The 16451-nt window shown below is 39.9% G+C and overlaps 1 protein-coding gene across 2 annotated transcripts in view; it reads right to left on the bottom strand.

Moving 5' to 3' along the window:
* The window catches only part of BABAM2 (BRISC and BRCA1 A complex member 2), a 357703-nt gene that overhangs the window by 334965 nt on the left and 6287 nt on the right, over positions 1–16451 (bottom strand). For both annotated transcript variants that reach the window (XM_036335009.1, XM_036335008.1), the window contains exon 2: positions 15591–15742. In XM_036335009.1, coding sequence (XP_036190902.1) covers positions 15591–15718 — 128 coding nt within the window. In that variant the 5' untranslated portion in view covers positions 15719–15742. The remainder of the gene's footprint in view (positions 1–15590; positions 15743–16451) is intronic.

A 16451-nucleotide genomic window follows, 5' to 3' on the forward strand; every position in this document is an offset into this window, starting at 1 on the left:
AAGAATCTTCTGGAAACCTCCAAAAAAATAGAAAAGGACTAGTCAGAAATTAAGCATACATTGACTGAAATAAAGAACAATATACAGGGATTCAACAGTAGAGTAGAGGATTCTGAAAATCAAATCAATGACTTGAAATCGGAGGAAGCAAAAAAACACCCAACCAGAAGAACAAAAAGAAAAAAGAATCCAAATATATGAAGGTAGTGTAAGGAGCCTCTGGGACAACACAAGCATACTAACATTCACATTATGGGGGTGCCAGAAGAGAAAGAACAAGATATTGAAAACCTATTTGAAGAAATAATGACAGAAAAGTACCTGGTGAAAGAAATAGACTTACAAGTCCAGGAAGTCCAAACAAGTGGAACCCAAAGAGGACCACACCAAGACACATCATAATTAACACATTGCGTACCGCATAGAAATCTCGAAGACATACGCCAGGGACCGCACGTTTTTTGACAAGCTGCACGTTATTTGAATCATCATAATGCGCTTTAGGTGTTGTTTTTCAATAATTATAACATTTTTATTTACAAAAACAATTAAACAATTAAAGTTCCTAGTACTTTTTTAAAGTATAGTACTGCGTAAAACATTTTCCTCTATGAAGAGGGACCAAACAAAATTTACATAAGCATCTAGATTCGCTCCTTTTTCCATGGGCGTGAAAAACGGGAACACTCGTGAGCAGTCCTTAACAGATGGCGCGTGAAACACGAGAAAACTCCTGAGCGGTACTAATGTGTTAAAATGCCAAGGGCTATAGACAGAGAATCTTAAAAGCAGCAAGAGAAAAGCAGTTAGTTACCTACAAGCGAATGCCCATACGACTGTCAGCTGATTTCTCAACAGAAACTATGCAGGCTAGTAGGGAGTGGCAAGAGATATTCAAAGTGATGAATAGCAAGGACCTACAACCAAGATTATTCTGCTCAGCAAAGCTATCATTTAGAATTGAAGGTCAGATAAAGAGCTTCACAGACCAGAAAAAGCTAAAGGAGTCTATCACCACCAAACCAGTATTATATGAAATGTTGAAGGGTATTCTTTAAGAAGAGGAAGAAGAAGAAAAAGATAAAAAATATGAACAAAATGGCAACAAATACATACCTATCAACAATTGAATCTAAAAATCAAGATAAACGAATAAGAAATCTAATGAATAGAATAAACGGGTGAATAAAATAGAATCAGAGGCATGGAAATGGAATAGACTGATGATTCTCAGAGGGAAGGGGTTTAGGGGAGGGAAGAGATTGAACAAAGATCTTATATGCATACTAGAGGCCTGTGCACTGGAAATTCGTGCACTGGAAGAGGCGTCCCTCAGCCCAGCCTGCACCCTCTTGCAGTCCAGGACCCCTTGGGGGATGTCTGCCTGCTGGCTTAGGCCTGCTCCTGCGTTGAGCGTCTGCCCCCTGGTAGTCAGTGCGCATCATAGCAACCAGTCATTCTGGTCATTCCGCCATAACAGTTACTTAGGCTTTTATTATATAGACTAGAGGCCTGTTGCACGAAGAGATTCGTGCAATAGGCCTTCCCTTCTCCTGGCTGCTGACACCGGTTTCCCTCCGGCACACGGGACCCAGGCCTTTGCTCCAGCTGTAGCCGCCTTCTACCCTCCATCTTCACGGCCCCTGCCCAGCCAGAGCCGCCTTCCGTCCTTCGTCTTTTTTTTTATTTAATTAAATCTTTATTGTTCAGATTATTACAGTTGCTCCTCTTTTTTACCCCCATAACTCCCCTCCACCCAGTTCCCACTCCACCCTCTGCCCTCACTCCAGACCCACTGTCCTCATCCATAGGTGCACAATTTTGTCCAGTCTCTTCCCACACCCCCAAAACCCCTTTCCCCCCCAAGAATAGTCAGTCCATTCCCTTTCTATGCCCATGATTCTATTATAATCACCAGTTCATCAGATTCTTTATTCACTTGATTTTTAGATTCACTTGTTGATAGATGTGTATTTGTTGTTCATAATTTGTATCTTTACCTTTTTCTTCTTCTTCCTCGTCTTAAAGGATACCTTTCAGCATTTCATATAATACTGGTTTGGTGGTTATAGACTCCTTTAGCTTTTTCTTATCTATGAAGCTCTTTATCTGACCTTCAATTCTGAATGATAACTTTGCTGGATAAAATAATCTTGGGTGTAGGTTCTTGGTATTCATCACTTTGAATATTTCTTGCCACTCCCTTCTGGCCTGCAAAGTTTCTTTTGAGAAATCAGCTGACAGTCATATGGGTACTCCCTTGTAGATAACTGCCTTTCTTTCTCTTGCTGCTTTTAAGATTCTCTGTCTTTTGCTCTTGGCATTTTAATTATGATGTGTCTTGGTGTGGTCCTCTGGATTCCTTTTGTTTGGGGTTCTCTGCACTTCCTGGACTGGTAAGTCTATTTCTTTCACCAGGTAGGGGAAGTTTTCTATCATTATTTCTTCAAGTAGGTTTTCAATATCTTGCTCTCTCTCTTCTTCTGGCACCCCTATAATTCGGAAGTTGGTACGCTTGAAGCTGTCCCAGAGGCTCCTTACACTATCTTCGTATTTTTGGATTCTTTTTTCATTTTGCTTTCCCGGTTGGGTGTTTTTTGCTTCTTCGTATTTCAAATCTTTGACTTGATTCTGGCAATCCTCTAGTCTGCTGTTGGGAGTCTGTATAATATCCTCTATTTCAGTCAGTGTATGCTTAATTTCCAGTTGGTCCTTTATCATAACCTCGAGGGTCTGACTAGACTTCTTGAGGATCTCACTACATTTATCGGCGGTCTCACCACTCTTTTCGAGGGTCTTACTAAATTTATCAGCGGCTTCTAGAAAGTTCTTGAAAAACCTTAATAGTGTGGTTTTGAACTCTATATCCAGTCGTTTGCTTTCCTCCATTTCTGTCATTTGTGTCCTGTTTCTTTGTCTCCGCATTTTTTTATGCTTCCCTGTGCTGATAAAGTGGTTTTCTGTGCTAAGTGTCCTCTAGGGCCCAGTGGTTCAGCCTCCCCAATTACCTGAGGAGGACACTCTTGGTGCACCCCCTTCTGGTCTTTGTGCACAGTCTTGCTGTAGTTAAGCCTTGATTGTTGTAGCTATCACTGGGAGGAATTGACTTCCAGGCCAATTGGCTGTGAGAACCAGCTGTGTCTGCAGTGGGAGAACTTCTGTGCTGGAGACACCCGTCCGGGGCAAGACTTGCTTCAATGGGGCTTTGGTGCTCACTGAGTCTGCCCCCTGAGTGTGTCCTTTAAAGGTCCGAGGAGGTGCAAACTGGATAGTCCCACTCTGACCACTGGGCACACTCGCTCCTGGTTCTCTAGGGAGGTGCTAATCTAGCCTTTGCCTGAGGCTACCCAGCAAAAGCCTCTGTGCAGGGCTTGGGCGGGGCGGGTCCCACGGGATCAACAGGGCGGGGCTAGCAGTTATGGCTGCTCTCAGTCCTGCCATCAGAGGCTCCGCTTCTCAATGTCCCGGTCATCGCTGCAAGCACCTCCGAGAGAAAGCTGCCTTCGAGTTCCGACCAATGCCAGACAGTCCCACTTCTCCCGTATGAATCTGGGTCCCCAAAGACTCGCCCGGAACTGGAGCTCAGAGCCTGAGACTCCCTCCCGATTGCAAAAGACAACCGCGCCCTCAGCCGCCAGCCCGCTCCGTGTGCGCCTCTGTACCTTAGTATTTTACTTCCGTACCACTCCTCCTCTGAGCCTCGGTAAGCTTTTCTCTTTCCTTCTAGTTGTAGAATTTCCACTCAGCCAGCCTTCCTGTGGTTCTGGATGATGTCTGTTCCGTCTTTTAGTTGTATTTTTGAAGTTGTTGTGTGAGACAGCAAACTCTGGTGTTTACCTATGCCGCCATCTTGGTTTCTCCCACCGTCCTCCATCTTCGCGGCCCCAGCTGGAGCCGCCTTCCATGTTCCATCTTCGCGGCTCCGTCTCGCCTTCAGTCTTCGCTCCGCCGCTTGGAGCCTACATATACAAATTAACTGCCATCTTTGTTGGCAGTTAATTTGCATATCGTGCTGATAAGCCAATGGGAGGCGTAGCGAAGGTATGATCAATTACCCTGTTTGTCAATTATTAGATAGGACTAGAGGCCCGGTGCACGAATTCGTGCATAGGTGGGGTCCCTCGACCTGGCTGGCAATCAGGCTGATCTGGGCCACAGGAGGTTGGCCAGGGGGAGGGGCCATGGGAGGTTGGCTTTGGGAGCACACTGACCACCAGCGGGCAGCTCCTGCATTGAGCGTCTGCCCCCTGGTGGTCAGTGCACATCATAGCTACCAGTCATTTGGTCACTTAGGCTTTTATATATGTAGATATGCATTATCTATGAACACAGACAATAGGATGGTGAAGGCCTGGGGTAGGGAGTTAACCGGATGGAGGGGAGCAACATGGGGGGAAAAAGAGGGACATCTGTAATAATCTCAACAATAAAGATTAAAAAACTAAAAATTAATTAAAATGTGCATGAATAAAAGTGTTTACAAAATGAGACTGTATTGTAAACATTTCTCCTTACTCAAAAGCCATGTGTACTAAGTACAGCACAAGAAACAGAGTCAATAATATTATAATTTGTGTATATGAAATCAGGTGCGTATTAGACTTATGGGGTATCTCCTCATAAGTTATATAAATGTCTAACTACTATGCTATATGCCTGAAACTAATGTAATATTGAATGTCAACCATAACTAAAATAAAAATATAAATAAGTAAAAGTCATGCTTCCTTGATATATGTGCAGAAAACATAAAGTAATAGTGCTCTCTGAGTTTTTACTGATCCAACTAACTGAAAATTTTCGTAATTTCGAGAGAAGTCTCATTCTTATAACCATCTATCATATTTGTTCTACTATATTTATTTTAGAAGAAAAAAAACAGTATTTCGGATTATCCAAAGTGTAGTTAGGAATTACTTATTACTAATGTACTACTGTCTAAACTCTGAGACAGAATTCTAAAAAGGTCAACTCCTCTAGACTGTTAGAATGCAGAAACCCTTCTAGAACAGTGCAACTCAAAGTGGGGTCCATGGACCAGTGCTGGACTATAAACTGTTACTATCCACAATGAGATAAACACAGAAATTGAGAACAAGAATTTAGAAACTTTTATAGCAATTTGTAAGAGTAGCTTTAAGTCTTATGAATCCAATATTTAAAGCTCAGCTTTGTATTCCATGTATTTTTAATTTCATTTTTCCAGTAATTCATTTTTATTGTATTTTACAAAAATATCACTTGGTGACAAATTGGAAATTTTTTAAATTACTTTTAGAGAGACAGAGTCAGACAGAGACAGAGACAGAGGGGCCATCAATTTGTTGTTCCATTTATTTATGCATTCATTGGTGGGTTCTTGTATGTGCCCTAACAGGGGATCGAACCTACAACCTTGGCATATGGGGACCACGCTGTAACCTACGGAGCAGCCCAGCCAGGGCCTAAAAAAAATTTTTTTTAATCCTCACCTAAGGATATGTTTCTACAGATTTTGAGAGAAGAGAAGGGGGAGGGGAGGGAGGGAGGGAGGGAGGGAGGAGGGAGGGAGGAGGGAGAGAGAGAGAGAGAGAGAGAGAGAGAGAGAGAGAGAGATGAGAGGAAAACATTGTTCAGTCGCGCCCCCTCCCCCACCCCCCGTACACTCCTGACCGGGGATCAAACCTGCAACCCCCATATATGCCCTAATGGGAAACTGAACCCACAACCTTTTGGAGCACGGGATGACACTCCAACCAACTGAGCTACCCAGCCTGGGCTGAAAATTTTTTTAAACATTTATGTAACTTTGGTCTTTCACCAGAGTTTTAGAACACTTCTCTAAAGATCCTTTAAATGCTGAATGTCCTTGAATATGAAGATAAGCTGTTTTACTTTGCTGTCCTCCAATCTCCCTATTCACCTTGGTTTCCCACTGTGATAACAAACACTATTAATTTATTCCTTTCCAAGTGTTCTTTTGATATCTCTGCTAAGTTGACAATAATATCAATATAGTTCACTGCTTAGCATTTATCATCAGCTTATCTGTCTGGTTGCTCATAATTTATAACACTACTTCATTTGCATTCAGATGTAGCTCCAACAAATTCTTGAATTCATTCCTTATAAGAAGATATTAGTTAATTTGATGATCCAGTCTGGCGGGGTCACCCAATCTTCCACATGACTGCTGCCATAATCCATGGCAGTAAATCATAGAATTTTTTAGACAGTCTAAAGATAATACAGTTCAGTTTTAAATCCATGTCCCCATGCCTAAAGCAAGGGCCTGCAGAATCCTGAACTCATGCTTAAAGACTTGTTATCTCTGCAATTTTGCCCATGTCCCCGGATTCTCAATTCTCCATTTGAACTATTTTGGTTCCCAGAATCCTTTTCTGACTTACATATTCTTTTATTCCTTATGTAAATATATCCAAAGATTAATTTAATAAATATATAACACGAGCTTTTCCCATATATTTTCTTCTAAGAGCATTAAAATTTTAGCTCTTGTGGTGCAGTCTTTGATTCATTTTAAATTTTGTGTACAGTGTATGATAAGGGTCCAATTTCATGTGGATATCCAGTTTTCCCAACACTGTGGAAAAGACAGTCTTTTCTCCATTAAATGATTTTGGCAGCCTTAGCCATATATCTGAGGGTTTACTAGTATTTCTGTGCTCTCTATTCTCTTCACAATTAGTCTTTATGTCTTTCTTTATGCTAGTACCATGTTCTTTTTTAAAAATATTTTGTGTTTTTATTGATTTCAGAGAGAGGAAAGAAGAGGGAGAGAGAGATAGAAACATCAATGATGAGAGAGAATCATCAATTGGCTCCTCCTGGGGATTGAGCCTGCAACCCAGGCATGTGCCCTGAACTAGGAATTGAACCATGACCTCCTGGTTCATGGGTTGACGCTCAACTACTGAGCAACACTGGCCGGGCAGTACCATGATCTTTTGATTACCATAGCTTTGCAGTAAATTTTGAAATCAGGAAGCGCAAGACCTCCAACTTTGGGTTTTTTTTTGGTTTTTTTTTTGGCTATTCAGCATCTCTTGAGCTGCCGTATGAATTTTAGTATGCTTTTTTTATTTCTGAAAAAAAAATCATTGAGATTTTTATAGGGATGGCATGGAATCTATGAATTTCTTTGTTTAGTACTGACATCTTAATATTAAGTCTTCAGTGAACGCAGGATGTCTTTCCATTATCTGTGCCTTCTTTAATTACTTTCAGCAATATTTTGTGATTTTTTGAGTATTTAAGAGTCTTTTGGCTTCTTGATTAAGTTTATTCCTAAGCAGTTTATTCTTTCTGTTTTTTATCGAAGCTCAATCACTGAGCCACACCAACTGGGCATGAAATAATGGGTCTTTTTATTTGTTTGTTTTTGTTTTTTTTGTTAATCCTCACCCGAGGGCATTTTTCCATTGATTTTTAGAGAGAGTGGAAGGGAGGGGGAGAGACAGAGAGAAATATCGATGTAAGAGAGACACATTAATTGGTTGCCTCCTGCACATACCCCACACGCCAGGGAACAAGCCTGCAACCAACGTATGTGTCCCTGACTAGAATTGATCCCTGGACCCTTCAGTCCACAGGCCAACGTTCTATCCACTGAGCCAAACCAGCTAGGGCTGAAATGATGTTTTTTAAATGAAAAGAGTCTTAGGAGTCCATATATGAAAAAAACAATTGTTCTAAGGGCTTCATACCTACTTAACAGTGGAACATCAAATTGTTCTCCAAAACTTCCACTTGATTCAAGATTTCTTATCAATAAGTTAGCAAGAGCAAAGGTTGAGATAAAAACCTTTTCAGAAAACAAAAAGGATATATTTTTCAAAAAGTCAAGAGAAACAAGGTTAATGGGAAAAACTACTTTCATAACAAGCCATTAGAAAGATAACCAAATTACTCAGGAAACGTGGCCCTGAAAAGGAAGATTACAAAATTATTTCTCAAGAACACGGCACCAAAAAACAAGATTAGTCAAGTAACATGGATGCTAAAAAGGAAGCTGATCTACATGGATATAAGGCATACATGGGCATTTTAACAGTGACGGTATAGGAATAATTAATTTGGAATACATGTATGTGCCTGTTAACATGTACTAAAAGAGCCTCACTTATCTTCTAATCCTAAAGAACTTGGCAAATGTTTTGTTCTAATAAAACAAAACATTTTACTCTACTAAAAGAAAACAAAAAATACTACCTTAAAATTGCACAGAATAGAGGGGACAAAGATAAAAGTAGGAATGAGTTCTTGTTTTCTTGAACAATGCAAAGCAGAGGTAGGAAAAGACTAATCTCCTATCCCCTTTCGTTTACACATTAGACTGGCTACTTCCCTTCACCTCTTCCCTAACCTCCATACCAAATGAAGCCACTCTGAAATGAAGTCACTGCAAGATATGAAACGCCCAAAATTCACAACCACCTAAAACTCCAGATCCAAATTTATTCTAGCACTTACCATCCCAGACTCTGTGGAAAGAATGTGGAATCCTAGCAAAACTTCCCAAAGTCGGTGATTTCAGAGTTCACTGGGACAAGGCCAATATTACCACTTTGACTTTTTCCCCAAAAAATACTAAGTACAAAATATAAAATAAATAAAATCTGACAGCACTTTGAAATGTTAAAATATTGCTGAACTATTTAATCAACTGTCTTACACTATTATAATTAAAAGAAGGCTGAACAGGCAGCTACTCAGGTTAAAGATCTAAAAGTAGAAAAGAGTATGAGCCGAGGCATGAGGACTAGGGAAATTTTGTTTCTTCTGGTTAAAAAAAAAGCCCAAGAAATAATTCCTGAAGAACAACCTAGACTCAGTAATAGCACTCAAAATATCAACACCACACACGTGTTCACTGGGTTTCTAGATGCTCTGGCTTCTAGACAAGCACTCCAGATCCTAGCAAAAATTCTGCCCTGTAACATCCACTGATTGGTTGTTGCCAGGGCAGGGGATTATTAGTCAATGTAGCTGGTCCTCAGGCAGCCATTGTGCTACTTGTCTGGTTTTGCTGCTTTTTCTGGGCCTGGAGCTGAAATACAACTGAGGCCTAGATGTTATCTTTAGGAAGGAAAAGATTAGGGGATATAAACCGCCTGACCAGTGATATGAAAGATCAGGAGACCAAACTGCATGACCAGTGATATGCTAGGGGAGGATAGGTTACACTGAGGGCAATGTTCTTGTTTTCCCAGTTTTGCCCCTTGCTAGGCATCCAGGGCTTTCTGCTCATGTCTAACATTTTCCATCTCCTGAATTAGCAAATAATCTTTAAAAATTTATAATACTGATATTATCAAACTGGAGAGGAACTGGCATCCTCATATACTGCTAGTGGAAGTGGAAGCTGATAATACATTTCTTGAAAGAAATATGTATGTTTATGTATCCTTACATATAAATATACCAACATATTAAATAGATCAAAAGTCTTAAAATTTACATACTCTTTGGCTCCAAAATTAAAATTTTGCTGACAGATAGGAATATATGCATTCATTTAGGCACTTTTATTTTTTATAGACCCAGAGAAGATCTCCTGATAATGAATCTGACAATCTATACTAATAAAAGGGTAATATGCTAATTAGACCAGGTCAACCGAACATCTTCCGGTCGTCCTGCCTTCCTTCTGGACAAAGCCATGGTGGCGGGGGTCGAGGCAGAGCTGGCTAGGGGCAATCAGGCCGGCAGGGGGGAGCAGTTAAGGGCGATCAGGCTGGCAGGGAAGGGCCGTTGGGGGCAATCAGGCTGGCAGGGGAGGGCAGTTAGGCAGTGATCAGGCAGGCAGGCAGGCGAGCAGTTAGGAGCCAGCAGTCCCGGATTGTGAGAGGGATGTCCAATTGCTGGCAGTCAGACATCCACAGAGGGGTCCCGGATTGAAGAGGGTGCAGGCTGGGCTGAGGGACCACCCCCCATGCACAAATTTCATGCACCAGGCCTCTAGTCACCTAATAAAAGGCCAGGTAGCTGATCACATTGCCTGAGGCTCAGTGATTGGAAAGCCCACCTACACACAAAGAGCTTCAATTCACATTTTAATGCCTTTCTCTTTAATAGACATGGACAGCCAAGAATCATCAGTTTGAAGAAAGCCATCAACATGAAAGATAATTCAAGGTACAGAGAAAAAGATGTTTGTGGAGGTTTTTTTTAATCCTCACCCAAGAATATGTTTATTGATTTGAGAGAGAGAGAAACATCAATGTGAGAAACACTGATGGGTTGTCTTTCATATGCGCCCAGGAATCAAACCTGCAAACTTTTTGGTGTATGAAGACAATACTCCAACCAACTGAGCCTCCCAGCTGTAGTAAAAAAAATATTTTTTTAAAACTGTAACTAATCAATTGTACCTCAATTTTTACAAAAACTATAATTACTATCCTTACAGAAAAGAGAAGGTACTGCATCCATGAAACTACAACAATATGTGTGTTAAAGGTCTCCACAATTACAGATCAAGGCCTCCAAGATTTGAAGGGAAGATAATTTGCAACCTAGACTTCTGTACCTGCCCAAAGTATCAATCAAGTTTAAAAGTAGAATTAAAGACATTTTCAGACCTCCAGGAACTCAAAAAACAAACCTCCTCCTCTCCCTTTCATGGGCTGCTATTGGAGTACATGCTCCAACAAAACAAGAGGACACAAGAAAGTAAGATATGAGATTCAACACAGGACAGAGGCAAAGGGAAACCCACAATGATAGCTGTATGACACATCTAGACAACAATCAATTCAGATTAAAGCAGTTCCTCCACCAATCTTCCCATCTCAACAGATGGAATGACCATCTACCAACTTGCTCAAGCTCTCTCACACGCCAAATTGAACATCCTCAGGATTGTACCTTCTAAACAGCTTACAATCCCTTCTTTCAGCCTCCAATGCCACTTCCATATTCTAAGACTCTGTCATCTCTCACCTGGTCTACTGTAACGGACAGCTAACTAGTCTACCTTATCCCATACAATCTATTTTCCATATAACAACGAGTGATTTTTTTTTAATACAAATAAGATCCTGTCACGCTGATTAAAATCCTCTAATAGCTTCTCATTCCACCCAGAATAAAACTCAAGTTTCCAAATACAGCCCACCAACCTCTGCATAATCTGGCCCCTGACTATCTTTAGAATCTCATCTCATTTCCCTCTCACCCTCTCTCACTACATTCCAACCACAGTGGCCTTGTAGGTTCTTGAATATGTGAAGTTTTATCTTGCATTTGACATGGTATTGGCCTTTTACATCAAATTCCCCAGCTCTTCACATTGAATTATTCTCATCTTTCATGATTCAACTTAAATGTAATTTCCTCAGAGCTTTCCTGACCATCAAGTCTCAATTAGCCCCTCACCAGGTCAGTTTCCCTTCATTTCATTTCCTCAGTGAGTTAAAATGAGGGAGTTTTGTCAACTGAATTATGGCATGTCCTAGTAGAACAGTATGCAACTATTTAAATGAGGTTATCAAAAAGTATTTATATAAAGTGGCTCAGCAAGACAATTTTTAAGAATTAGAAAAAGATGGATAAGGAGAATGTTTCCTACCAGTTATCACTGACATTCTATAAAGTTGTAATTGTTAAGACAGTATAGAACTGGCAGAAGAAAAATGAGACTGACATATCAGTACAAAAAGTCTAGAAACAGATTTGTGACATAAACTTGACCTAACAAAGGTAGCACTGCAGATCCATAGGCAAAGGATGGCCTTCTCAATAAATGATGCTGGGATAACCAATTATCCATATGGTGGAAGGGGGAATATATCCCTCTCACAACATATTATATAGAAAAAAGTAAATTTCTATTTAAAGACCAAAAAAGGAAAAAGGTAAACTTTAAAATCCGTAAAAGATGATTTATGATTTTTGGGTAGGACAGAGTTTCTTGAAATGCTCCCTTTCTCTTACACTTACACTTACACACACACACACACACAGGCACAAATCTAAAAAGGAAAATATTAATAAACTAGAAGCCCAGTACACAAATTCGTGCACCAGTGGGGTCCCTAAGCCTGGCCTGCGGGATCGGGCTGAAACTGGCTCTCCAACATACCCCAAAGGGTCCCAAATTGCAAGAAAGCACAGGCCAGGCTGAGGGACCCCACTGGTGCATGATCGGGGCTGGGGAGGGGCCGCAGGAGGGCTCCAGGGCATGTCCAGCCTGTCTCACTCAGTCCTGATCGGCCAGACCCCAGCAGCAAGCTAACCTACTGGTCAGAGAGTCTGTCCCCTGGTGGTCAGTACATGTCATAGCAACTGGTCGACCCATCAACTGTCTGCCCCCTGGTGATCAGTGCACATCATAGCAAGCAGCTGAGTGGCCTTAGCATATCATTAGCATATTACGCTTTGATTGGTTGAACAGCCGACCAGACAACCAGACAGTTAGCATATTATGCTTTTATTATATAGGATGTGACTTAATTAAAATTAAAAAGACTTCTGGACATCAGTAGCACAAATTAGGAATATAAACCACAAATTGAATGCAGATATTTGTAATACATGTAACTGCCAAAAGATAAGTATCCAAAATGCTTAAGGAATGTTTTAAAATCTATACAAAAATACAATCACTAAAAAGATGAGCAAAGGATAGTCCCCCAAAAAAGAAATCTGAATTGGCAATAAGGATATGAAAAGATATTTCATTACACTAGTAATCCTGGAACACAAATTAAAATCATAATATATTATTTTATACCCATCAACTTGTAAAAAATTTAAATCTGACACCACAGAATATTTTTGAGGCTATAAAATAAAGAAAACGCTTATTTCTGATGGAAAGAAATTGATACAATCTGATAATATCTAATAAGATAGAACATGCATATACTCTAAGAGCCAGCAATTCTATTCCTAGAACTATATACTCTAGAGAGATACCTTTCAAACATTTTTTTTTTTGAGAGAGAGAGAGAGAGAGAGAGAGAGAGAGAGAGAGAGAGAGAAAGAGAAGAAGGGAGAGGGAGAGATAGAAACATTGATGAGAGAGAGACATCTTCAATTGGCTGCCTCCTGCACACTCCCCACCAGGGTTCAAGCCCACAACCTGGACATGTGTCTTAACTGGGAATGGAACTGGCAACCTCTTGGTTCATGGGTCGACGCTCAACCACTGAGCCACACCAACCAAACCCTCTCACACTTTTTTGATCATCACAAACATATTTTACCTTGTGACCCAATGCACACATACTTATTTAACTGAAACAAACATTCACAAAGCAGAGTTTATTCTTAATATGCGTCACATATTCTGATAGTTTCCATTCTTTTTATTAATGTTTCAATGTTGGAATGACTCACTCACTTGATTTTAGAACCACTAATGGGTAAACACACCCAGTTCAGAAAACTTCTTCTTGTGCAAAGGTAAGAGCATGTTTATTATGACATTCTTTGTCAAAATAAATTTAGAACATAAAAGTCTATCAGTAGAAGAGTGAATAAAAAATTGAAGGCATATTCATACAATGGAATTGGATATAACAGTGCAAACAGAAGAACTTAAGTATCGATAACGATAAATATCATGAACTTAAGATACTTAGCAAAACAAGCAAGTTGCAGAAGAATACATATAGTATATCATTTGTATGAACCTTTTAAATGTGCAAAACAAGAGTATACGGTACATTGTTTAGAAACACATTTTTACATAATGCATATATAGCATATAAAGATATGCACAGGGAAAAAGAAAATAGATCCCAGAGAAGTACAGAAAAGAGAGTGAAATGAAAAAGCCAAGTGAACATTAAGAAACTAGATCGTTAAAAGTTGCCCATCTTGCCCAGCCAGCATGGCTCAGGAGGTCACGGTTCGATTCTTGGTCAGGGCACATACCCGGTTTGCAGGCTCCATCCCCAGTGGCAGGCCCGTGCAAGAGGCAGCTGATCAATGATTCTTTGTCATCACTGATGTTTCTGTCTCTCCCTCTCAATTCCTCTCCGAAATCAATAAAAATATTTTTTTTTAAAGTTGCCCATCTTAAAATTAAAATTGCCTCCTTTCCAAGCACCAGACTAATAAAGAAAAGTTTGCCTGTCTGGTGTGGCTCAGTGGTTGAGTGTCAACCTATAAACTAGGAGGTCACGGTTTGATTCCCAGCCAGAGCACATGCCTGGGTTGTGGGCTTGGTCCCCAGGAGTGGACATGCAGGAGGCAGCCAATCAATGATTCTCTCTCATCATTGATGTTTCTATTTCTCTCTCCCTCTCCTTCCTGCTTGAAATCAATAAAAATATATATGTTTTAAAAGGCTCAACTGCCAGCTAGAAAGAGTAATACAGTCAAATTGAGATCAGTCTTCAAACACATTTTTTTAAAATTTTTCTATTAAGTAATCAAGTACACTGAGTATCTATTTTTAACTAACTAATGAGATCCAGAACATGGACAAAAAATACAACAGGTACTTGTGGGTGGATGAGATGTCACAGCAGATGCCCCAAACACAGCCATGTGCCAACCAGGTTGAGTAACTGTGATATGCTGAAAAAAGATATTAAAGCTCAGCTGCCACAGGTTGCAGTGAGCACTCCCTGCTTTCCTCTCTGTTATATTTGCCAGACATCATTCCAGAATGCTGAATACTCAGACATCTTCAAGAATAGTAAATCACTAAAAATGACAAAATGTGGCATCTTACAAATAGCATATGCTTATGATCAAATTAACACAGCAGATAGCCAATAAATATTCAGTGGGCTCATGGAATAATTCCCTAAAATTAAAATGTTGGCCCTTCTAGGTTTCAATATATATGACATCCAGAAGATTAAACCCAATGCTATAATACCCTTTGCTGTAATTTCAAAAATGTCAATCCACTTGTCAGAGAATGTCATTTAAAAGAATCATGTGTAACAGAATTTAAGCAATAAACTACCAGATCAGTAAGCATGCCTCCAAGCCACAAGTTCAAACCACTCTGATCCCCAAACCAAGCAACTTCTCTGGGAAAACATCTCACCCATTCATTCAGTCAACCCATATTTATTACACTACATGTCAAAGGTACCACAGTAGACCTTAAGGAAGCATCATGTTAATTTTCTATAAACTTGTTGTCAATTTTCTGTAAATCTAAATTTATTTCAAAATAAAAAGTTGAGTATTTTGTAGGCATGAGATCTTACCATTTCAACCACGTTATGAAAATGACTCATTTGGATTAGCTATTATAATTTTCTTATTAGGAGAGATTATTCAATGATGTCAAATTCAGAATCTCAAAACCCAACTCTTACTGAATTACAGAAGACATAACTAGAAAACGAGTCAGTGACTGAAAAGTACACTTGCGAAACACGACATGGTAGTCTGTTAGCAAAGATATATACTCCCAAAAAGACATAAAGCAATGATCATAAAGCAATGGCCCACGACACAAATAAAACGACTGAAAACATAAAATGTCAAGAACTGGACAAAACCAACTGAATCAATATGCAATAAAATTATGACTTGATGAATGTCTGTGGCCAATTTTTATGAATCTGGCAAAAAGACTTTCATTAGGTAAAAGTTGGATTGGTTGAGTTACATACCCAGATTTCAAGTCAGTTATCCTCAAACAGTTTGTAGCATCCAGTCCCACTTTTCCATTGCGGACCACACTAGATATAAATGGGGAGAGCATTGGAGAAATTCGGTTCAAGGCCACTTCTGGGGACATTTTAACTTGACTTGCAAATCACCACTGAAAGCAGAAGGAAAGAACGGTGGTCAGAGTATCTAAAAGAACGACATACACCAAGCTCCCTGAAAACCGGCACAGCACACACAAGTTTCTCTTGCATGAATAAATACCTCATTTTCCTGTCTTAAGCAGCCTCTCCCAATGAAACCATCTCCCCGCTACTCACCTACTTAGGACAGAGACTACACCACTGCTTTCCAGGAACAGAAGCAACCCTTGAAATCCAATTCCCTCCTCTTTTCCAAAGTTGATTTCTACAACGCTACACTCCACTTAAAACTCTCCCATTCAGCTTGCAACTGGCCGGTTCTACTTTAGTTGAGGCCTTAAGAAGCCTTCGCTGACAATCCTCTCCCCCTTAACACACAAACCCCACACACCAGTAGGTTAGGAATCCTCGCTTTGTGAATAAGAACTTGGCTGATAATACTATCTAAAAACCTAGAACAAGCATAACCTGCTTGCAAGTCACTTACTAGAAATTATTTTCTTCTGATATACTTCTCTACATAGTTTTCATAACTGTTACTGCACAGTGTATTATAACCATTGGAGAGAGATCACAAACTAAACACTCAATAAGCATTTTTAAATAAATAAATAAGGAGACAAAAGCTAGAGAAATATTCAGGTATATCGAGAAGATAATATGCCCTCAAACACTTGGTAGAGGATAGCATATCTAAGGAATAGATGCAGCAAAAATCTA

Source organism: Myotis myotis, unplaced genomic scaffold (genome assembly GCF_014108235.1).
Source record: "Myotis myotis isolate mMyoMyo1 unplaced genomic scaffold, mMyoMyo1.p scaffold_m19_p_14, whole genome shotgun sequence".
NCBI lineage: Eukaryota > Metazoa > Chordata > Mammalia > Chiroptera > Vespertilionidae > Myotis > Myotis myotis.